At 39.8% G+C, this 26,182-nt stretch overlaps 1 protein-coding gene across 2 annotated transcripts; it reads left to right on the plus strand.

The window, feature by feature from the left end:
- The first annotated feature begins 1,108 nt into the window (after positions 1-1,108).
- On the plus strand, positions 1,109-21,617 carry cdh5 (cadherin 5). Of its 2 annotated transcripts, none has more exons than XM_072671308.1 (12): positions 1,109-1,379; positions 6,499-6,708; positions 7,650-7,932; positions 8,183-8,299; positions 9,126-9,293; positions 9,825-10,003; positions 10,547-10,800; positions 11,183-11,319; positions 11,412-11,524; positions 12,199-12,301; positions 17,001-17,243; positions 18,796-21,617. In XM_072671308.1, exons 2-12 carry the CDS (start codon positions 6,499-6,501, stop codon positions 19,284-19,286), a joined length of 2,298 nt encoding a protein of 765 aa, XP_072527409.1. In that variant the 5' UTR covers positions 1,109-1,379; the 3' UTR covers positions 19,287-21,617. The 2 variants fall into 2 exon arrangements, with proteins under 2 accessions (XP_072527409.1, XP_072527410.1); XM_072671309.1 differs by having other exon boundaries at positions 1,109-1,370.
- The last annotated feature ends 4,565 nt before the right edge of the window (positions 21,618-26,182 follow it).

The raw sequence follows: 26,182 nt of genomic DNA on the forward strand, positions 1-26,182 counted from the left end.
TCTCTCTCTCATCCTCTTCTCTCTCTCTTCTCCTCACTCTCTCTCTCTCTCCTCTCTCTCTTCTCTCATCTCTCTCTCTCTCTCTCTCTCCCTCTCTCTCTCTCTCTCTCCTCTCTCTCTCTTCCTCTCTCTCTCTCTCTCTCTCTCTCTCTCTCTCTCTCTCTTCCTCTCTCTCTCTCTCTCTCTCTCTCTCTCTCTCTCTCTCTCCTTCTCTCTCTCTCTCTTTCCTCTCTCATCTCTCTCTCTCTCTCTCCTCTCTCTCTCTCTATCCTCTCTCTCTCTCTTTCCTCTCTCTCTCTCTCTCTCTCTCTCTCTCTCTCTCTCTCTCTCTCTATCCTCTCTCTCTCTCTCTTTCCTCTCTCTCTCTCTCTCTCTCTCTCTCTCTCTCTCTATCCTCTCTCTCTCTCTTTCCTCTCTCTCTCTCTCTCTCTCTTTCTCCCCTCCCTCTCTCTTTTCTTCCCTGCTCTGTTATTTACCCTCTCTCTATTTCTTTCTCTCTCTCTCTCTCTCTCTCCCTCTCTCTCTCTCTCTCTCTCTCTCTCTCATCTTCTCGCTCTCTCTCTCTCTCTCTCTTCTCTTCTCTCTCTCTCGCTCTCTCTCTCTGTCTCTTTCCTCTCTCTCTCTCTCTCTCGCTCTCTCTCTCTCTCTGTCTCTCTCTCTCTATCCTCTCTCTCTCTTTCCTCTCTCTCTCTCTCTCTCTCTCTCTCTCTCTCTCTCTCTCTCTCTCTCTCTTTCTCTCCTCCCTCTCTCTCTGTTATTTACCCTCTCTCTATTTCTTTCTCTCTCTCTCTCTCTCTCTCTCTCTCATCTCTCTCTCTCTCTCTCTCTTTCCTCTGTCTCTCTCTCTCTCTCTCTCTCTCTCTCTCTCGCTCTCTCTCTCTCTCTCTCTCTCTCGCTCTCTCATCTCTCTCTCTCTCTCTGTCTCTTTCCTCTCCCCCCCCCTCTCCCCCTCCCCCTGTTCATCACATCTGGCTCCCTCTCTCTCTGCATCTCTTTCATTCTGTCTGCCTCTCGAGTGATGCTGAAGTCTCTCTCTCTCTCTATGGTTGATCTGGAGTTTAGAAGAGTCAGTGACAATAACAGGAAGTAGAGGAGCTTGCTGGGGCTGGGCTAGTTTTACTGACCGCTGGACTGGACGTCCTCACAGTTCACACAGGTTCACACTCTGCTGGAGAGTTCACTGGAGGTTTTTCAAGAGTGTGCCGGAGGGAGTTGGAAGAGTGTGCCGGAGTGATTTTCAAGAGTCCACTGGAGTGATCTTCAAGAGTGTGCCGGAGTGTGCTGGAAGAGTGCGCGGGAGTGAGTTGGGAGAGTGCGCTGGTGTGATTTCTCTCTGGATTAATACAGAAAAACAGCTTCTTCTGGAGGAAGTGGGTCCGGTAGGAGAGTCTTCACACTCGTTTATAAACTTCAACTTAGTGATGTGTTTTATTAGTGTTCAATAACAATGACTGCTAATATATTCATAATATCATTATTGGTTATTTAAATTTAAATTGTTTGATGACGTAATTGATTGTGTCATTGTTGATCAGTTTACTGAAAGTCAATGTAAAAAGTAATATCAGTGATTGATAACAGTGAGGGTTCTTTAATCAGGTATTTTTAATGTATTTTATCTTTGTTTGATCATTTTTAAATCTCTTTTATCTGAAAATTTAAATCCAAAATGAAGTAAAATCATTGAATTATTATTTTCCATAAATAATAAATGGTATAAACTGGTATTTGAATGACTTATACACTAAATCCATCATCCACTGTGATCAGAATGTTGGAAATCCAAGATCTGCGTGATTTCCTTGAGTTGGAAGGAAGGAAATTCCGAGACGCTGCTGCTGCTGCTGCTGGTGGGAATTGTAGGTCTGGACTCAGCTGTATTAGCGTTAGTCTTCAGGGACACAGTGATAATAACAAATCCTTAAACATCTGGCCAGCTCCATCTTCGGTTACGCAACAGAGAGCTCAGGTTATTCTTAAACCGAGGCTGAAGTCGCTGCGCTGATTCCTCCTGTTCAGTTCTCGCCTCTGGAACTTAAGAAGAAGTAAAAGCAGGAGCGTTAAAGAGCCGACCCGCTGGATATCCTCCCTCTCCTCCCTCTGAGCTCCTTTAATATTCCTGTGATGGTTTACGAACCAAAATCAGACAAAATAATTGATCATTTACACAACATTTAGGATTAAACGGACTGCGCCTTTAGAATGGATATATGCAAATGAGCTAAGTTCAGTTTGTTCAGAAGCTGATCCACAGTAAAACACCCCTCATAACCTGCGCACAGTGTAAGTGGGTGGGGCTAAACTGCTGTAGGAAACTATGATATCACTGTTTTCTGGAAGACAAGCCTGGAAAATCAGCTTTACAGTGAGGCGAGCCCTGTAGTGGCTTCACTTCATCTGGATAATTGATCCAAAAATAGTCAATCTAACAGTAATTATTATTAAAAGTTAATAAAGATCAAGAGAATGAACTTATTTCATTACTTATGAAGTCTGACAGTCTGACAAATGTTTAATTTAAGAGCTAAACATTCTGATTAGTTTATTTCAGCAGTTAATTTAATACAGAAATGCTGTTTAAAGTGGTTTAAAATAAATCAAAAATACAGTAAGCATGAAATTAAGAACTAAATATGTATATATAAATAAAAACTAAAGGTAAAATGTAAATGTTAAATGAAAGGTAAAATAGCTGAAGAACAGGACTGTAATAAAAGCTAATAACAGCTTTAATAAGGCAGTAATATCAGTCTGATACAGTCTGATTCCACTGTAAACTTATCACCAGTATTGATAACCTCCAGCCGATGTATCAATCCAGTCCTTGTAATGATGGGCGATCTGATGTTGTGGAGGAACGTGGGGGCGATCAGAGGTCTGTCTTCTGCTCACACATGAGTAACCCGTCAGTAGAGGGGAGGGGAGGCGGGTGGAGGGCGGGTGGAGAGCAGGTGTGGAGTGTAAATCCTGTCAGAGTTACGCGACGCAGCGCTGATGAAGATGTGAAAGAGCAAGCAGGCGAGTGTCGGACCGAGCTCCTCGAGCTGTGTGTAGGCAGACAGATTGCTGAAGCTGCTGTTCTCTGATTAAACCTATTCTAATCCACACACACTCTCTTACACACACACACACACACGCAGTATACACACTTCACCAAACACATGGGTCAGTGTGGAGGTATTAGGGCCATCAAACAACTGGACACAGTAAAGGCTGTCCTGCAGCTGTAAAATCCACTGAATTAAAGGCACTGTCTGTTTGTCTGAGACAAACCGGTTCTTCTAGGGTTCTTTACTAAGGGTGTATAGGTTCTGTACAGAACCATGACAACTTTAATGAGCAGGAACAGTTTAAAAGCGTAAATGGTTCTTCACTTACATGGAAAACGTTTTGTAAATGGTTCTTTATAAACATTTAAAAATGGTTCTCATAGAGCCAAAAAGGGTTCCACCAAAAGTCGAGAACCCTTTTTCTAGTACTATGTAGAACTGATGTTTTTGCTTCTATATAGTTCTGAAAAAGTGTTGGAACCATTTTTGGTGCTAAAGCTCTTTGAGTTGTCGTGGTTCTACACAGAAGTATTGCCTTTAGTAAAGAACCATTTTACACACATATATATAGATGGAGGCTGAGGGGTGTAGAATCAGGACCGGGGGCTTGGGAGGTGGGAGCTGAATTGCAGGAAGGGTGTGAGAGTCTGGTGGCATTAAAGTAATTACGGCACGAATCCCACTAAACTAAACATGGACATAATTCCGCCCCCCACCACCACCTACCCCTAGCCTCCACCCAAATCCACCCCCCTTGCCCCACACCATTGTGCTTCAACTTCCACCCTCTGATAAGAAACTTACAGGGACTCACATCGGCCTCTGTAGCCTCGGCCTTTTCAAAAAATGCACTCGAACATTTTTAGACCGTTATCAGTGAGGTAGAGTCAGACCAGCGCCGCCTGAGAGATCAGACTCAGATGAAGGAACCAGTGAGGATCTATCCTGGATTCAGCGGGTTTGGGTTTTGCGTTAGAGAACCCTGACACTGGAACCCTGTCCTGTAGGATATGTGAGCTAAATGAGAGCTGATGATGATAATGGTCAGTCCAGCAGAAGAGTGGACAGCACACACGCCCAGAGCTGCAGTCTGCTTAAGCTCTGAACTACGAGGGAGATAAACTATCAGACCTGAACTGAAAAAGATCAAGAGAATGAACTTTTTTAACTCTTCATATTTCTTTATTTCTAATGGTTTTACAGAAGAAGCTCTTATTTTATTTGGTCATATGAGTCTTTTGTGGTTTTATTAATCATTGTTGTTATTTCATATTTGATAATAATTTACATAATTTCCTTTAAAATATTAGAAACAACACAAACATATTTTCAAATGTTTTGTTTTTAAAATATTAGAATTTCAGTGAACAATTTGTACATTAAGAATTATTAAAGCTTCACACTGGATATTAATGTGATTAGAACTTCATACTGGATATTAATGATATTAGAACTTCATACTGAATATTAATGTTATTAGAGCTTCATACTGGATATTAATGTTATAGAACTTCATACTGGATATTAATGTTATTAGAACTTCATACTGGATATTAATGTTATTAGAACTTCATAATGGATATTAAAGATATTAGAGCTTCATACTGGATATTAAAGATATTAGAACTTCATACTGAATATTAATGTTATTAGAGCTTCATACTGGATATTAATGTTATAGAACTTCATACTGGATATTAATGTTATTAGAACTTCATACTGGATATTAATGTTATTAGAACTTCATAATAGATATTAATGTGATTAGAACTTCATACTGGATATTAATGTTATTAGAACTTCATAATGGATATTAAAGATATTAGAGCTTCATACTGGATATTAATGTTATTAGAACTTCATACTGGATATTAATGTGATTAGAACTTCATACTGGATATTAATGTTATTAGAACTTCATAATGGATATTAAAGATATTAGAGCTTCATACTGGATATTAAAGATATTAGAACTTCATACTGAATATTAATGTTATTAGAGCTTCATACTGGATATTAATGTTATAGAACTTCATACTGGATATTAATGTTATTAGAACTTCATAATAGATATTAATGTGATTAGAACATCATACTGGATATTAATGTTATTAGAACTTCATAATGGATATTAATGCTATTAGAGCTTCATACTGGATATGAATGTTATTAGAACTTCATACTGGATATTAATGTTATTAGAACTTCATACTGGATATTAATGTTATTAGAACTTCATAATAGATATTAATGTGATTAGAACTTCATACTGGATATTAATGTTATTAGAACTTCATAATGGATATTAAAGATATTAGAGCTTCATACTGGATATTAATGTTATTAGAACTTCATAATGGATATTAATGTGATTAGAACTTCATACTGGATATTAATGTTATTAGAACTTCATAATGGATATTAAAGATATTAGAGCTTCATACTGGATATTAAAGATATTAGAACTTCATACTGAATATTAATGTTATTAGAGCTTCATACTGGATATTAATGTTATAGAACTTCATACTGGATATTAATGTTATTAGAACTTCATAATAGATATTAATGTGATTAGAACTTCATACTGGATATTAATGTTATTAGAACTTCATAATGGATATTAATGCTATTAGAGCTTCATACTGGATATGAATGTTATTAGAACTTCATACTGGATATTAATGTTATTAGAACTTCATACTGAATATTAATGTTATTAGAGCTTCATACTGGATATTAATGTTATTAGAACTTCATACTGGATATTAATGTTATTAGAACTTCATAATGGATATTAAAGATATTAGAGCTTCATACTGGATATTAATGTTATTAGAACTTCATAATGGATATTAAAGATATTAGAGCTTCATACTGGATATTAATGTTATTAGAGCTTCATACTGGATATGAATGTTATTAGAACTTCATACTGGATATTAATGTTATAAGAGCTTCATACTGGATATTAATGTTATCAGAACTTCATACTGGATATTAATGTTATAAGAGCTTCATACTGGATACTAATATTATTAGAGCTTCATACTGGATATGAATGTTATTAGAACTTCATACTGGTTATTAATGATATTAGAGCTTCATACTGGATATTAATGTTATTAGAACTTCATACTGGATATTAATGATATTAAAGCTTCATACTGGATATTAATGTTATTAGAACTTCATACTGGATATTAATGTTATCAGAACTTCATACTGGATATTAATGATATTAGAGCTTCATACTGGATATTAATGTTATTAGAACTTCATACTGGATATTAATGATATTAGAGCTTCATACTGGATATTAATGTTATTAGAACTTCATACTGGATATTAATGTTATAAGAGCTTCATACTGGATATAAATGTTATTAGAGCTTCATACTGGATATTAATTTGTACTAAATATTGTTCTGGACTGGTTCTTTACCAGATGATGATCCATCCTGTCCGGAGGCAGATGGCTTGGACTTTACTTTGGGCAGGTGTTTTAGTCCTGCAGTTTGTCTTCAGTGTGGCTGCAGATGTTGAGGACGTCCACCGCAGCCCGGTTCTTCACAGACAAAAACGAGACTGGATATTTAACACATACTTGGCTAGTGAGGAACTACCCCGACGGCTGCTTCCACAGAAAATCGGACAGGTAAGAAGTTCTAAGGAAATGGTCATTGTAAGTAGTGAAGCTGTCACTGCTGGAATAGTGTGCTTCTGGAGTTTTTTCTTCCTTAAATGCTTGGATGTGACTTTGTGGTTAGGCTAGACAAAAATGCAACATTTAAAACACTAACCCATATCAAGCACCACCACACTGTGAAGTATGGTGGTGGAAGCATTAGGTTATTCGCATGCTGATCCTCAGTGGGGACTGGCGACTGGGCCATGGCTAAAATTGGATGAACAGACGGTGCAAAATACAGGGAGATACTGCGACAACCTTCTAAAGCTTGTGAGAACTTCACCTTCAATCAGGACAGATCTCAAATACAAGACCGAACCACACAGGAGTGGCAGACCAACAGAACAGTGAAAGTTCTACAACGGGCAAGTCAAAGTCCAGATCTTGGTCCAATCGAAAATCAGTGGCACTGTATAAAAGCTGCGGTTCCACAACTGTCATCCAACCAACCTGAAGAACCTGAAGGAGATCTGCAAGAAGAATGGAAGAACTCAATCTCCATCTCCGGACATAGTAAAGCTGTAGAAACCCCAACACCTCTAAAGCTAATAGTGGAGCAAAAGGTGCTCCTCTGAAGACAGAATGGCATCTGAAGTAACGTTCTCCAGAGTAAACTCTTGCCAGATAGCTGACTATTCTCTGATTTGGGGCCTGGATCTTTCCATGCTGTCACAATAGAGATGCTGAGTTTAGATGCTGGATTCCAGGCATGAATAAAATTTTATGCTGCTTTAACACATGTAAAAAATGTAAAAGAAAAAAACATGTTAGCGTAAAAAAAACAAGTTCTTACGACAATAAAGAGAAATATTACAATGGGAAACTGGGTTTCTAATGTTTGACATATTAACAATTCCACTTAGAAAAGACTTCAACCACTGTTTTATCAACCTTTTCTCTTCCCTCAGTTATTGAATACCAAACAAAAACCAAATGCTAAATTTAAGATCTCTGGAGAAGGAGCGAACAGCCTCTTCACAGTAAATGATGCTGGAGAGATCTTGGTGAACGCCCCTCTGGATCGAGAAAAGACGAGCAGCTACACACTGAACGCTGAAATCTGGGACTCCAGCAACGAAAACAGGCTGGATAAAATTGCTATATTTCACATAAAGGTCCAAGACATTAATGACAACAGACCGGTTTTCTCAGAAACCCCTGCTGGATTCGTTAATGAACGAGCAGCAAAAGGTACGTCACCAACAGCTACACAAAATAAACAAAGATAACCAATATTTAAACAATGTCTTCCTTCCTCTTTAATGCTTACAACATATCAAATGTTTCTGATTATTCAGAATCTGATAATTTATTATATTTAACGTAATTACTTTTAAGTAATTTTTCCCACTTTTAATAAATAAAATACATTTTTAAACATTTTTAAAAAGTATCTATTATTCACAGTAAAAATAACAATGCAAATGTGGCATTTGTGCAGGTACATTTGTGCTGAGTGTTAATGCCACTGATGCGGATGACCCGACATCAGTCAATGGGAATGTTATATATGAGTTGCTGAATGGAACGAACTATTTCAAAATTGCAAATGATACAGGTGAGTTAGAGCTCTACACCTACCTGTAACTCTATATGAACAGTGCTGTATTCAGTCACTCTAGCTTCCAGCTCCTCGTCCCCTTGTGTCAACATTGAATAATGAACTGACCCAAAGAAATGATCCAGAATCAGATTAATGAAACAGATTCAGTTTATATTTGACAGAAATCAGTCACTAAACTCACAATTAAAACACAGAGATTCTTGGCTAACGTTGCTAACAAGCACTAAAATCATCACCAGTCTCATCTTGATAAACACACATCTTCCTTTATTCGCTTCAGAAATCTAAATAAAGATATAGCCTTATATTTATATAAAATTTTGCATAATTGGGCTTTTGTTTATGGAGATTAGACTGATGACAGTCCACTGTTTGTTAGCAACTTTAGCATAGCATCTCCCAATTTCAACTAAAGAAGCTCACGTCAGACTGATCAACAGGTCTTTTCAGTTAATACACCTTGGTGTGGCGCAACAGATAAAATGACTAGCTGCTAGTGAGCTATTCCACTATTACACCATGTGGGAGACCAGGGTTTGATTCCCAGTCTGGGTGCACTACACCAATAAGAGTCCTTGGGCAAGACTCCTAACACTGCATTGGCCCTCCTCTGTAATACCAGTAACCTTGTAAGTCGCTCTGGATAAGAGCGTCAGCTAAATGCCATAAATGTAATACATTAAGGTTATTGTTTTTAATGGTTTAGTATTGGAGGAAGTGTATGAGGTGTATGAGGTGTGCGAGGTTTGATGATATATCACGATTTGATGTTCCTTGATGTTAAACAGTGTCAGTGATTCTCTGTATTTGCTTGTTCCAGGTGTGATCACTGTTAAGGACAGCAGATTGGACCGTGAGACTCAAAGTCAATACAAGCTTATTGTCCAGGCCTCAGACATGCCTGGTCTACTCGGAGGACTGACAGCTACCACCATTGTGACCATTAATATTAATGATATCAATGATAATATGGCCTCTTTCACTGGAGGTATGTGAACTCATATTACTGCATCAACAGTCCTGCAAACTGGTGAATTTCTTAGTTTTCCACAAGGAAGCATCCTAGAAACCACCTAGGACACAGTAGAAGCATCACAGCAAGTCCATACCAGCCACCTAGCAACACCATAGCAACACTGTAGCAACCTACTGGGGCACCACAGCAACCACCAACACTAGCGGAGCAACACCTAAGCAACACCATAGCAACCACCTAGGACCCCATAGCAACTCCCTAGCCACGACCTAGCATCACTAGAGCAACACCCTAACAGTCACCTAGCAACACTGTAGCAAGCATCTGGAATTCCATAGCAACTACCTAGCAACACCCTAGCATCACTACAGAAACATTCTAGCAGCACATAGGCAACACCCTTGCAGCCACCTAGGAACACTATAGCAACACTGTAGCAACCTTCTGGAACACCACTGAAACCACCTAGCATCATAAACACGAAGCTGAAGTTGTTAATGTGAAGGTTTGCAGTAGATCACAGTCTCTGCTCATTGTCTGCAGGCACCTTCCGCTTCGAGGTGCCAGAAGACGCGAAGACGCCGACCGAAATCGGCAAACTGACAGTGAAGGACTGGGACGAGAAGCAGAACAAAGAACCGAAGTTTACTTTAAAGAAGCATAATGACCTCTTCTTCGTGAATCTGGACACCAATAAAGACGGAGCCCTCATGCTCAGCAAGGTAGCTTTCCTCAGTTTCCTGCATATCTGGCTATAACAGCCACTGGGACGTCACCATAAACCTCATGTCCCCATAAACCACACCTTCTGTTCTCCATACACTCCAAACAGAAAGTTGAACCTCTTCACCAATACACAGAACCAGGCTTTTACTTTTTGGAGTTTCATGGTTCTAAATTGCCATAGAACATTTAAAGAGTTCTTCACGCCCACCTTCTTTTTTAAAAACATGGTTCTTTAAATAAGCAAATGTACTTGTAACAGTGGTGGAATCCCGTTTTGGTTGAACCAATTTTAGAAGGTTCTATACAGGAGCATTACCTACAGCGTTCCTTGTATTTGAAGAACCAGTTAAACAGTTAAAGACACATTTAACCATGCAGATGATTCTTAGAGTTGGCAAGGTCCTATGTAGAACCACTGTTTTAAATAAGAACTCTTGAAGAACCCTTTGTAAGAATACACATGATTCTGGGTTCTGGGATCTGGGTGAAGGCATTAAATCTTACAGAACAATTTAACAGCTGATGATCATTTCCTACAGGGCCTGGACTATGAGACCAATGCAGCCTACAGCTTCACAGTGATGGTGAGTGAAGACAACGTGGTTCAGCCCCCGGATGCTCGAGGATCTGTGTTCACCTCTGCTCAAGTGATCATCTCTGTAGTGGACGTGAATGAACCGCCGGTCTTCACCCAGACTGAGTACAACTTTAAAGTCCTGGAGGGTCCGTACAAGACCAAAGTCATCGGATTCATCTCTGCCAGGGACCCGGACAAGGCCAAATCCGAAATAAGGTAATACTACTAATAATACTACTACTAATAATAATTCATACAATATGCAGCTAGAAGTGGTTCCACAATTAAAATAAATATCATGAATAAGATGCAATAAATATGCATTTTTATCCCGTGTCACCATTGCACAATTTTTTTAAATACAACTCCAAAATAAAAAGATCTGACCTAAAAAATCACTTTACCAGGCTTGAATCTGTACCTTTACAGATCAGGGGTGTCCAGTCCATGCTTTGCAGATGATACTGGACCCCCTTTTTTGGCCTCAAAGTTCAGATAAGCATCCAACCTGACCCCCAGACCAGAAACTGGAAGCGAGAAACTAGAGACCCTTCCACTTGCCACCCATTAACCACTCAATATGTTCTTCTGTTACTAGTTACTCCATCAGGAGCCCGAACTGTCCACTGGAAATAAACCAGAAGACCGGGGAGCTCCTGCTAAAGGAAGAGCTGGACCGAGAGTCTGAGGAGTTACACATGTGTGAGGTCACAGCACAGGAAGATCCCCCAAGCAGTGAGTTAATAAGCTAATAATACCACAACGTTACATAGTCGTTTTGTTCATTGACCTGCTGAACCACGAACACCCCCTCTCTCCCTCCACAGATCTAAGATCATACGCCATGGTCAGGCTGGAGGTGTTGGACATCAACGACAACGACCCAGTGCTGGTTAATGGGAGCAACGTGTACATTTGTGAGAACGATAAAAAAGGAACGGTGAGTAATGAACGTTAATAATCTGATTTACGATATGATTCATATTCAAGTGTTTCTAAACACACTGTTTCTAATACTGTACATTTAACACTCATATATGTAAATTACCTCTGATCCGATTGGCTACCATGTATTGTGTCTCAGACCAGGCAGAAAAATTCTTTATAACCAGCTCGAATGGGCAGGGCTAAAATGCTGTAGGCTGAATGGGTGGGGCTAAAATGCTGTAGGCTGAATGGGTGGGGCTAAACTGTTGTAGGCGCAATGGGCGGGGCAAAATGCTGTAGGCAGAATGGGTGGGGCTAAACTGTTGTAGGCCTGGTGGTTGGGGCCAAAGTGCTGTAGGCTGAATGGGTGGGGCTAAACTGCTGTAGGCTGAATGGGTGGGGCTAAACTGCTGTAGGCTGAATGGGTGGGGCTAAACTGCTGTAGGCTGAATGGGTGGGGCTAAACTGCTGAAGGCTGAATAGGTGAAACCCATTATCAACACCATTGCACCTATTAAACAACTATAGCAACCATCTAAAATACCATAGCAACCAAAAACTGTCTCACCTTAGTGACCAAATAGCAAAGGACGTGTCTGAAAGTCTGAACAGCTGAAGCTGCTCAACTGTTCCAGTTTCTAGTTTCCAGTTTTGGTGAATATCTTTCCCTCTCTCTCCGGTCTGCAGGTTATTGGAACGATCGGTGCTTCCGACAAGGATAAAAACTCCGGAATATTCCGATTCTCTCTGGCGACAAAGACTTCCAACTTCTCCCTCTATGACAACTTAGGTGAGAACACCTTTCAGTTCCTACTTATAAACATATGGGCATCAAATAAAATATATTATCATTGGTAGTGTCAGAAATACCCGGGGTGAAAGGGCAACAATGCCCCGTGTTCAACAACACACTACAACTTCAATTAAATATTAATATTAATATTATATTAAATTAGGTTTGTATTATTAACATTACAACATTAACATAATACATTGGAAATTCTGGCTGCTCAGATCCAGTTCCAGTAGATCCAGTATAGTAATTTATATTAATACTTTTTTGTACTCTAGTCAAGTTTTTGCACACTGTTTACTGTTTTGAATAATGCAAAAAACATATTAAATAGAAATAAGTAATAATAATCATAAATGATAATGTAATTTATTATGTAATTATGTAATTAATTCTTTAAAAATGTAGTTGCATTTACATGTTGATGTACATTAGGATTACTAATTACCTACACCCTCAAAGCAAGCACTCAGTGTCACTGATGTGAAGCACCAACAGCACCCTCTTGTGGAGAATCCTCAGTCTGCTAGACATGAGTGAGTGAGTGAGTGAGTGAGTGAGTGAGTGAGTTGCAAGCCTGGTCTATGAGGTGAAGTTATAATAATTCTTCTTAAGGTTACAAAAGTGAAAGGACCTTGTTGTGGTGCTATACAGAACCCTTTGGATGTACAGTAGTGCATTAGCCCCAGAGCTGCAGGATTAACAGAGGTAGGTCTGATGAAGGTCTGATGGATCCGTCTCAGTTTCTGCTCTAAAGTGACCAGACAGCGACTCGGTTCTCGTGTTCTCGGGCGTAAACCAGAATGGAAACAAACGTTGTACAGGTGCTGAAAGATGCATGAGGTACAAGGCTTTTTAAATCCAGCGTCAGCATGAACACGGCTGTCACCACAGGGTGCTGGCTCTGAGAGCCTTTTGAGCACAAAGAAGGGTTTCCTGCCACCAGAAACATCTGCATATGAACTGTTCGTTAGATTCTCAGCAGAAAACTGAAGCATCTGCAACCATTACAGCTCAGCATATCCTCATTGCAATCCATAACTGCCATAACATTACAACCAGGGAAGGCCAGTGGGGGCAGTGGTGGCTGGGGGCAGTGGTGGCTCAGCGGTTAGAGCGCCGGGATATTGATAACAGGGTTGTGGGCTCGATTCCCGGGCTCGGCAAGCTGCCACTGTTGGGCCCTTTACCCTCTCTGCTCCCCGGGTGCTGGAGTTGGCTGCCCACCGCTCTGTGTGTGTGTACTCACTGCCCCTAACACGTGTGTGTGTGTGTGAGTGTGTGTTTACTACCAGATGGGTTAAATGCGGAGGACACATTTCACTGTACAGTGTACAGTAACAAATACGTGCACCTTTACCTTTTACCTTTTAAGTGAAGAACACTGATGATCTGGTTCCAGTGGCTCCTTTCAAGGGGTGGGTCTATAAGGCAGCAAGTGAACAGCCAGAAGGTGATGAAGGTGATGAAACAGGAAAAATGGACAAGCGTAAGAATCTGAGACACTTTGACGAGAACCAGACTGTGATGTTCTAGATAATAACTGGGTCAGAACATCTCCAGAACATCAGGCAGGTCTTATGGGGTGTTTTCTATATGTATGCTGTGGTCAGTACATATCACAAATGTTTCAAGGTGCTCCAAGGTGAACCAGTGTCAGGGTCATGGGCATTTAAAGCTCATTGATGCTCATAGAGGCCCCGCCCACCTCATAACTTACAGGACTTGGTGCTCGCCGCTGTGTTTGAGCTGTAACTGTCCCTCACTCTGATAAAGTGTCTGTGTTCAGTTCCACGCTTCTGCTCCTGAGTCACAGTGAGGACAGCATGTTCCCACCATTGTGTGAAATGGGATATTCTTAGGACCCCTCTGCATTGAACTGTCACACACCTTTCAGCAGCACAGCTCAGCTAGATTTCCTCAGCCAATCACGTCACTGCTGCATATGACCAGAAAAGTTGTAAAACAGAGCTGAGAAAAAGACTTTGTCACCTGATGATGATGATGATGATGATCACTAGGGCTGTTTATCTCACTGCAATAAACACAAACAACCAAATAAACAATCTATTATTTACTGACTTAAAATAATATCATATATAATATAAAATTATAATAATAAAGTAGATCAGCTGAACACATCCATACAGTGCCTAGAGTTCACAGAGAAGATCAGCACCCAGTCCTGTGCTCTTCTACCCAGCATATCAGTAACTTTACTGACTAACAGCACATTCTGTCCACTGCCTTATAGTTATATAGAGTTAATTACAGGTAGACGCTCTCACTGACCACTGACTTTGTTTATTTGGGTTTATTCTAATGTTATATAGAGTTAATTACAGGTGGACACTCTCACTGACCACTGACTTTATGTTTATTTGGGTTTATTCTAATGTTATATAGAGTTAATTACAGGTGGACACTCTCACTGACCACTGACTTTATGTTTATTTGGGTTTATTCTAATGTTATATAGAGTTAATTACAGGTAGACACTCTCACAGACAACTGACTATGTTTATTTGGGTTTATTCTAATGTTATATAGAGTTAATTACAGGTAGACACTCTCACTGACCACTGACTTTATGTTTATTTGGGTTTATTCTAATGTTATATAGAGTTAATTACAGGTAGACACTCTCACTGACCACTGACTTTATGTTTATTTGGGTTTATTCTAATGTTATATAGAGTTAATTACAGGTAGACACTCTCACTGACCACTGACTTTATGTTTATTTGGGTTTATTCTAATGTTATATAGAGTTAATTACAGGTAGACACTCTCACTGACCACTGACTTTATGTTTATTTGGGTTTATTCTAATATTACATAGAGTTAATTACAGGTAGACACTCACTGACCACTGACTTTATGTTTATTTGGGTTTATTCTAATGTTATATAGAGTTAATTACAGGTAGACACTCACTTGCCGCCGACTTTATGTTTATTTGGGTTTATTCTAATGTTATATAGAATTAATTACAGGTAGACACTCTCATTGACCACTGACTTTATGTTTATTTGGGTTTATTCTAATGTTATATAGAGTTAATTACAGGTAGACACTCTCACTGACCACTGACTTTATGTTTATTTGGGTTTATTCTAATGTTATATAGAGTTAATTACAGGTAGATACTCTCACTGACCACTGACTTTATGTTTATTTGGGTTTATTCTAATGTTATATAGAATTAATTACAGGTAGACACTCTCACTGACCACTGACTTTATGTTTATTTGGGTTTATTTTAATGTTATACAGAGTTAATTACAGGTAGACACTCACTTGCCGCCGACTTTATGTTTATTTGGGTTTATTCTAATGTTATATAGAGTTAATTACAGGTAGACACTCACTTGCCGCCGACTTTATGTTTATTTGGGTTTATTCTAATGTTATATAGAATTAATTACAGGTAGACACTCTCATTGACCACTGACTTTATGTTTATTTGGGTTTATTCTAATGTTATATAGAGTTAATTACAGGTAGACACTCTCACTGACCACTGACTTTATGTTTATTTGGGTTTATTCTAATGTTATATAGAGTTAATTACAGGTAGATACTCTCACTGACCACTGACTTTATGTTTATTTGGGTTTATTCTAATGTTATATAGAATTAATTACAGGTAGACACTCTCACTGACCACTGACTTTATGTTTATTTGGGTTTATTTTAATGTTATACAGAGTTAATTACAGGTAGACACTCACTTGCCGCCGACTTTATGTTTATTTGGGTTTATTCTAATGTTATATAGAGTTAATTACAGGTAGACGCTCTCACTGACCACTGACTATGTTTATTTGGGTTTATTCTAATGTTATATAGAGTTAATTACAGGTACACGCTCTCACTGACCACTGACTTTATGTTTATTTGGGTTTATTCTAATGTTATATAGAGTTAATTACAGGTAGACTCTCTCACTGACCACTGACTTTATGTTTATTTGGGTTTATTCTAATGTTATATAGAGTTAGTTACAGGTAGACAATCTCACTGACCACTGACTTTATGTTTATTTGGGTTTATTCTAATGTTATATAGAGTTAATTACAGGTAGACTCTCTCACTGACCACTGACTTTATGTTTATTTGGGTTTATTCTAATGTTATATAGAGTTAATTACAGGTAGACACTCTCACTGACCACTGACTTTGTTTATTTGGGTTTATTCTAATGTTATATAGAGTTAATTACAGGTAGACACTCTCACTGACCACTGACTTTATGTTTATTTGTGTTTATTCTAATGTTATATAGAGTTAATTACAGGTATACACACTCACTGACCACTGAATCTATGTTTATTTGGGTTTATTCTAATGTTATATAGAGTTAATTACAGGTAGACACACTCACTGACCGCTGAATCTATGTTTATTTGGGTTTATTCTAATGTTATATAAAGTTAATTACAGGTAGACACTCTCACTGACCGCTGAATCTATGTTTATTTGGGTTTATTCTAATGTTATATAAAGTTAATTACAGGTAGACACTGTTTTTTAACCATTTCTATGTCTGATTTTTGCACAGTCCGTCACTATTGGGACCTATATCTATTGTACCACTGTAACTCTGTTATATTTACCCTTTGGTTGTTTAATGAACATTCTGTAGGATATATAATATAAATCCATAAATACAGCTGACATTTTCTGGTTACAGACAACACAGCCAACATCTTGCTGACCCAGGGAGGCTTTAAGACGGACCATTCAGGAGAGACCAGTCTGGATATTGATATCTCAGATGGAGGGATGCCCCCCCGGAAAAGCAGAAGCACCTTACACATCCGAGTGTGTACATGTTGGGAAAACCGCCGACAGGACTACTGTAGGTCCTACGCTCAAACTGGGGTCAGTGTCAGCGCCCTCATCGCCATCCTGCTCTGCATCGTTACCATCCTGGGTAAGTTCTGTCATATATTACATAGTCTACATACACTAGCAGTATACACACCCACTGTCCACTTTATTTGAAACACCTACCTTGTGCTTTCTTACTGGCCACTTTATTAGAAACACCTACCATGTGTTTCTACTCACTGGCCACTTTATCAGAAACACCTGCCTTGTGTTTCTACTGACTGGACACTTTATTAAGGAAAGGGTTAAATATAAGGGCATGTTTTGGGTGAGTGTGTGTGATTCATTCAGATTGGATTGGTGCCACCGTCGGCTGTTTACACGCAAACACACGTCAACACACCAAACCCAACGGAGGCGCTAACAAGATGCTTTTCTTCTCACTTTTTAATCAAATGCAGACAGAGTGTTGATTAACCGTTCTGACCTCATTATCAGACAGCTGGTATACGTTTCCCACTCTGACACGTTCCAACCTACGTTATTTCCAGAGAGCTGCACAGAGCTAGAGCTAGCGCTGTCTCACAGACAGACTTTCTTCACTGGTAGGGTGGTGTAGGCCAGAACCACCGGTTTTTGCTCTGTTCCAGAATAAATCAGAATCAGAATCAGAATCAGAAGTACCTTACTGGTCACCTTACTCCCAGGAAAGAAGCTGCTCTTTACACACTAAACACTCTATAAAATAAACACTCTAAATAAACTATATAAAATAAACACTCTAAATAAACACTCTATAAAATAAACACTCTATAAAATAAACACTATAAAATAAACACTCTACAATAAACACTATAAAATAAACACTATACAATAAACACTATAAAATAAACACTATAAAATAAACACTCTACAATAAACACTATAAAATAAACACTCTAAAATAAACACTCTACAATAAACACTATAAAATAAACACTCTAAATAAACACTCTATAAAATAACCACTATAAAATAAACACTCTAAATAAACACTATCAAATAAACACTATAAAAAACTCTAAATAAACACTATAAAATAAACACTATAAATAAACACTATAAAATAAACACTATTAATAAACACTATAAAATAAACACTATAAATAAACACTTTGTAAATAAACACTCTATAAAATAATCACTTTATAAATAAAAAAAAATAAAATAAATAAAATAAACTGAAAACAAAAAGAGAAAAAATTATAACTTGAAATATGTACATATATAAATGATATGAATATAGTAAAGTGGCATATTGGTAATAACTGTGATAATAAATATGTAAAATGATTGCATCATTGTTATTGCACATGTATTAAATTGAATTACAGTACTATTATTATTGCACATATGAACAGTATAATTTGAGTATTGCAGATGAACCAAAGACTGATCAACTGAACCACCACATTATAACCCTCATATATTTAATGTCTCTAACAACTGAACAGTTTGTTTGTTTTCAGAAAACTCTATTAATTTGAGAACCCCTGTTCTAGATACTCTAAACTAGGGCTTCCCAAAGTGTGGCTCCTGGTGTGGGCTCGTTTGATTGGATGGGTCAGTCAGTCTTCTTCACTGGCGTGGCTAATTCTTGTCTCTCGCTGTTGCAGTGATCGTGATCCTGTTCGTGTTGAGGAAGCGTTATCAGAAGGAGACTCTGGTGGCTTTGGGAAAATCGGCTGGGGAAATTCATGAACAGCTGGTGACCTACGATGAGGAGGGCGGGGGCGAGATGGACACCAACGGCTACGACGTTAGCATCCTGTCTTCGGCCTGCCACAGCGGAACCCTGCGGCCGACCCCAGGGCCGGCAGTGTATGCCGTGGCTAAAAAGCCTCCGGCCTGTAAAGGGGACATGGCCATGATGATCGAAGTGAAGAAGGACGAGGCGGATCACGATCGTGACGGAATTCCCTACGACACGCTGCACATCTACGGCTACGAAGGCACAGAATCGTTAGCGGGATCGCTTAGCTCTCTGGATTCGTCCTCGGTTGGATCCCATCTGGATTACGACTTCCTGAGCGACTGGGGGCCCCGGTTTAGGACCCTGGCTCAGCTTTATGGAATGGATGGATCGGACTCTGACAGTTCGTACTGATCTTGGAACATCACGGCACCTTCCTGCACCAAAACATCACCAGCGGGTCGGTTCCTTCAGGAAAAAACACGCTAGGAACGCTGGGAGGGTGGAGTACCAGTGTTCGTCCTGCTCATAAATGATTACAGCAGCTGAACCAACATCTGTGAGAGCCATATTGGTATCACTTCCATTTACAGTCCCTTACGTTCTAGATATTGACCAGGTACTAGATCATTACTCGTACAGTCTAACAGATCTGTACTGACACTGAAAAGTTCTAGATATTATGCATGCACATGTAAGGTACAAACTATACAGTACTGTTTTGTTCTACTGGGTAATATGGGTGCAAGTACTAAGACATCCTAAAAAATTACACTGAAATACCCAACGGGTTCTAGATACTTTAATAAGTCAAACACTCTAAATTGAACTGTAATGTCACATGTTCAAGCAGGTAAGACTGTAAAACCACAGTCAGAGTTATTGCTTTCTTTCACAGCCCAGAATTTGTTTTGGTTCTAGGTAATAGCTAGATCTTAGTCCCCCTTTTACTGCAGTATTACTACCTGCAACTTACTGAATTGTTCCCTTTTCTCAAATCTCTGAAATATGTGACATATTTGTACCACCTTCATACAGTTCATACTTATCAGACAGCAAAAATGGGTTCTTTAAGGGTTCTTTACTAAAGGCAATGGCTCTATGTACAGCAATGTGGATAATGAATTGGTTCTGGGATTGGTTAAATAGTTCTTTGGATTGGTGGAACAACCTTTTACATAGTGTGCTTTTTTTAAAGTGCTAAACAGCACAGTCAAAGAACCCTTTTTCAGTACTACTTAGAACCCTTCTTGTCTGGAATGTAATATTTAGAACCTGTTAGATTTAGAATTGTCTTTGAACTAACCATAATGTTTTCCAGAATTACCTAGTACTTTGTAGTTTGTACCTCAAGCTGACTGTTAATATCCAGAACCTCAGGGACTGTATTAGGGTGTATTACACTGGGTGTACACTGAGTGTGCAGTGTTGGGTGAAGGTGCTCTATAGACGGGGCTAAAAAGGCACTCTCTGAGACACGAAAAGACCATTATTATATCATGGTTATGAAAAACTCAGGTAGTGCCACACCAACACACACACACACACAACAACACACACACACACCAACTTACACAAACACGCACACCAACACACACACACAGCAAGGGTATTAACACTGACCCATTCATGTCCTTTGATCCGTCTGTTGTGTGAGTCTGAGCTGATTATATTAAATGTAATCTTTTGATCAAATGAAACAATAAACAAAATCCTAATTAAACTAAAGTCCTAAAAGTATGAACAATAAATGTAATTAAACTTCATAAACACTCAGTTCAACTGTGCACAGCGTCGTCTCACAGAAATCAGAGCATGAATGGGTCATTCATATTAATATTACTTAATAATTATGTTAATATGAATATTAATATTCATGAAATACTACTAAAGGTCAGGTGACACTGACAGTTCTGTTGTATCTTAGTGCCAGTGTCCAGAGTCCTGCTCATGTATGATTACCGCAGCTCTGACCACCGCTCGGACCCCCGCTCTGACCGCCGCTCTGACTGCCGCTTACACCATTGCTCAGCTGCATTACTGTACACTGTACATCTTGTTGATGTGAGATATCATGAGGTGACCGTGACCGTATGAACACCTGTGACATAAACAAGATAAGGCATCAGAAGAGCTGAGTCATGAATGCGCGGCCTGTGGGGGCTGGATTCAGCCATATTGTGTTTAGGGTCGTTAGTGAGGAAGCCTGAGGCTCTGTGTTTATATACAGTATATACATTAATGTACTGTCACACACACACACACACACACACACAGCGTGAAAGAAAACTAATCATTATACAGATTAGAAAACTACAATCTGTTTATTTTGGGGTTTCTTTTTATATCCATCAAAAGTTTGGGGACATATAAATGACTTTTTTAAGAATCATTATGTAGCACAGGAATGGCTTGGCAATGAATATACCTTAACTCTAGTTTATATGATTCATGTCTGGACAAATTATTATTGAGATTTTAATAGAACTGTGTAGAAGTTTCCTCTGTCTTTCAGTGCAGCTCCTCATTTGTGCTGCATGTAATTCACTGGATCTTCATTTTAGAATTAGCCATTATAGAGCAGATTGTCACTGTCCTGAAAAAACCTTGTATCTCAATCTTTGCTGTTTTTCACTTTTTGTTATATTTTTGTCTTAATGTTCTTTATATTGTGTCAGACTTTCAAAATGAATGGACCAATAGAAACGCTCAAACATGACTTTGAATAAAATCTTTTTACATCGACTTCCAGTGAAAGTTAAGAAGGTTTTTCTTCTCCTGTAAATCTGCTGTTTTGGAGATACGAGGTTTTTGTGTGACAGCGACAAGCTATGTTTTATATTATGCCTCAGACTGATGTAAACTGCTGTGTGAGTGTGTGAGTGTATTTATTTAGCTCACACAGTGTGAGTTTCAGAAAGGCTAATAAAAGGCCAGCCAGTGTGTTTGTAAAGAAATCAGGCCTTAATATCATGAACAGCACATTTATGATAATATTAATATTGTAGATATTCTGAGTAGATTTAGGATGTTTTTCACTCTCTGTTTCCTTTTGTTGTGGTAAAACAGCAGAAAAGCTACTAAAAGATCTTCCCTGGGGATGAAGCCAAAGGCCACGCCCCTTTTACTGATTATTGTGATGTCAGAATTCAAACATCTGAGGTGTTCAAACCACCTTTTGGATCTTTGGCCCAAAAAGAGCTTCACTCTGTGCTTTTAAGTATTATTAGAATGCTGACAGATCTTCATACCGATGCAAAAGAAGCTCTGGAAGTTCAGAAGCACTGGAGCTGCTTTATCAGCACTGACCCTTTACATATACGTATATTTAATTAGCAAATAATTAATTGGTCAAACTTTCAGAAGAAGGCTGTGTCCTTAAACTTTTGATAGACGTTGTGTTTTTCTTTTGTTGTTGTTGTTGTTGTTGTTGTCGGAACACTGAAGGTGAAGTCTGAGGAGACCTCAGCTCTGCAGAGTTTCTGAATCAGGGAGGTTTAGGAATGCTCTGTGGGCTGCAGCGCTGGCTCGTCTTGGCAGGAAATGACACCAGCGCTGTGGGAGAAGCAGAGGAAGCCGTGGCAGCAGGGCCCTGACAGAATTAAAGCTCACTGTGAGTCTATTTGACAGGAATCATCAACACCCCAATTGTTGTGAATAAAGCTGAAACCTCTGAGGTCCACTGTAATAAGGCAATAGCAGAAGTCTCAGGAAGTGTGCAGCAGCTCGTTCGCTTGTAAAAGGGTGAGAATTAAGTCTGAACAACTTTAACCTTTCAACCAGAGCGGCGGCGAGCTGCGGCTACTGAACACAGCCCCAACCGCATCACACAACACGAACTACACCGCTGTGTGACTGATTACCTAGCTCCTGACCGGCACGGGGTAGGATCTTCATGGATCTTTAGGTCTACCTGCATGACCAACCTGACCAAGCTGGTCAACCGGTGTGACCAAGACTGCTAGCCAGCAGGACCAAGCCGGTTGAGCAACATGACCAGGATGACCAAGTTGGTTGACCAGCATCACCAGTATGACCGAGATTGTTGACTATCATGACCAAGCTGGCCAACAGCATGACAAAGGTGGCTGGCCACCATGACCATCATAACCAAGCTGGTTCATTTTCAAGACCTTAGTGGTTGAAAAGAATTACCTGCATGAGCAAGGTTGTTGATCGGCATCGACCATCATGACCAAACTGGGTGACCAGCATGACCATAATAACTAAACCGGTTCATCACCATGACCAAGATTGTCAACCAGCATGTTTGAGGTGGTTGACCACTATGACCTGTATGACCAAGGTTGCTGAGCAGCATGATCAAGGTGGTTGATCAGAATGACCTGCATCACCAAATTGGCCAACCAGCTTTTACCAAACTGGTTTACCAAGCCCAACCAGTACGACCAGCTCAACGACCAGCATAGTCAAGTTAACTGTCCGTCTGAAGCAGAGCCCTGCAGCCGGCGAGGTGTAGAGACAGACCTTCAGTGTGTGTAATGGGAGTGTCTGGGTTTGTCGTGGTCACTTGCTCACACTCTTAGTCCACTATCAGTTCCAGATAGCATACCCCCCCCACCCACCCACCCACCCCCAGTGTTTAACCCAAGCAGGTTCCCATGCTTACACCTGCACCTCTAAACAATCAGCAGGACGCAGCGTAGAGTAGCAGGTTGTGTTTACGCTGAGTTCACTCCCTACAACACTTCTTTCTAGTGAGCGGCGGTCCAGCGGGCCTCAGGGCTGACGGTAAATCCTGTGAGACTAAACAGAGAAGACTAGCTTCCGCCGTTTGTTAGCGCTCGCCATTCTCTGAGTGTTTACCTCTGCTCACAGACGGCTACCGTCCTCTTCATCATTACACACAATACGAGGAAGCCATCTTCCCCCCTTTCCTGCTGGTGATCCCATTCACCACTGCGCTCACAAACGCTAGCGCACCGAGCCACCCCAAATACGGCCACTTCCTGTCCGTGCATGCGTGCGCTTCCTGTTCTCTTATCTGTTAAGTGAAGTCACACATTGGAGCAGCTTCCTGTTTTCATTCCAGAGGGAAAATCCCAGGAAAACTGTTAAAGAATAACACAAACTGTGGCGATCTGACCGCTAACGTTTCAGTCCTCAGGCCGAGGATGTTCTTTTCTTCTTCCACTGGTTTTAGTCTAGTCTGATAGAACCCAGTCTTACTGTATTTTAGCTTTAATAGCAACATTATATCCACAGTTCTGTTGAAACTGCTGTTCTGTATGTACTGAGACTGAGCTGCACACTGTAAGTGCAGTCACTCCAATTCTTAAGCACTTTACAGTAAGACCCGCCTTTACTACTGTGACCAATGAGGTCGTAAACAGCTTAAACATCAATAATAATAAATAATAACATAAATAAAAGGACTACAGTGATCTGCTGGTTCTCCTGATCTTACTGTGGGTTCTCCATCAGTCAGTGTTCTAGCCGTCAGCTTCAGCAGAGCTCTCCTAATACAGCTACTCACTGATGATCATCTGATCAGCTTCATTAACATCTGAATAAACTTCTCTCACAGTCTGAGCTCTGAGCGATGTTCATGCTTCACAGTTTCAGCAGTGCTGATCTTCATGTTTGGAGCTCAACTCATTCTGATTAATGCTGATTAATAAATGGACATAGACCATCTGAGACGAAGAAAGATCAGACTAAACTGGAGGAAATTAGAAGGTCAGATGAGAGATGTGAGAGATCTGAGGCTGAGAGGGTTAACACTGACTGATAGAGAAGACAAAGGAGGAACAGGAAGCAGAAAGAGTTCAGACTGATCAATGTGTGGGACGGAGTATGCAAATTCCCTCATTACAAATCAATTATTACTGGTGTTTTGGTTTTACTGGGAGGGGTTTAGGCTGTCCTGGGAGGAGTTGTGGTTGTACTGGGAGGAGTTGTGGTTGTACTGGGAGGAGTTGTGGTTGTACGGGGAGGGGTTTAAGTTGTACTGGGGGGGTTAGGTCTTCATGGGAGGGGTTAACATTGTACTGGGAGGGGTTTATGTTGTACTAGGAGGAGTTGTGGTTGTACTGGGAGGGGTTTAAATTGTACTGGGAGGGGTTTACATTGTACTGGGAGGAGTCGTGGTTGTACTGGGAGGAGTCATGGTTGTACGGGGAGGGGTTTAGATTGTACTGGGAGGGGTTTAAGTTGTACTGGGAGGGGTTTACATTGTACTGGGAGGGGTTTAAGTTGTACCGGGAGGAGTCGTGGTTGTACTGGGAGGGGTTGTGGTTGTGTCTTGGAGAGGTGGATGCTGTATTGTGACTGAAATGCATCTCTGAGTTCCTCCTGAACTGGCCTGAGTGACGGGATTAGGACCTGGTTTAAGTGAGTGTTGGGGGAGTTGGATTTTGTCTGATCCACTTATAATCCTGAGACTCAGACGAAGTGACCAGGTGTAAACAGGTTCTAAGAGAACTCCTTATTTCACCTTTACAGTCTTTTTATTTGTAAGAGTGTAGAGATGAATGTGGGTCACTGATTAGAGACAGATCACTGTTACCCTTTTTATTTGTTATAACTGCTTATTAATGACTATTTATAGCCTAATTAATAACTGGTCTAATTTTAAACCTGTCCTAAACCCTTTACAAGCGTGGTCTTATTGTAAAGCGCTACTCTTAACACTGTTATTTCTTTATTCATATTATATTTCATAAATTAGAAAGGCAATAATGTCTCTGTGGAGCAAAATGTGCAAAAAAAATGTGGATAAAAACTGTAAATAGAGAACCGTGCCTGCAGTTTGGTGATGGTGTGTTTTTATTATCGTTGTTTTTATTAATATTATTATTATTATAATTCTGTTCTGTATGGGTGAGTAAACTCCCCTGATCGATTTATACTTGATTACCACTGTCTGTCTGTCTGTCTGTCTGTCTGTCTCTCTGCTGGTGCTGAACGACTGTTTTTACCTTTGCTAAGGGTGCGGCCTGCTGGAGTAGTTATGTAGGTTGTCCACTAGGTGTCAGTATTGTAGGTGACTGTGTGAGTGTGAGTGTGTATGTCAGAGTGTAAGTGCGACTACAGTGTAAAGGGTGTGTGTGTGTGTGTGTGTGTGTGTGTGCACATGTGCTCTATAAAAAGCAATACGTGCCTTTGAGAATCTTTTTTCTATTGTTTATAATGTGTAAAATTATCAACTGTTGCCAATTTTGTATTCAAACAATAAATTTTACACCCAATAATAAAAACCTGCTTACAGTTCTAACAGCGCTGCCTATAAACACCTACCTACAGTGGAAGCACAAGGAAGGGGTTTCTAATAAAGTGGCCAGTGAGCA

The sequence above is a fragment of the Salminus brasiliensis genome, chromosome 25, assembly GCF_030463535.1.
Source record: "Salminus brasiliensis chromosome 25, fSalBra1.hap2, whole genome shotgun sequence".
Taxonomy (NCBI): domain Eukaryota; kingdom Metazoa; phylum Chordata; class Actinopteri; order Characiformes; family Bryconidae; genus Salminus; species Salminus brasiliensis.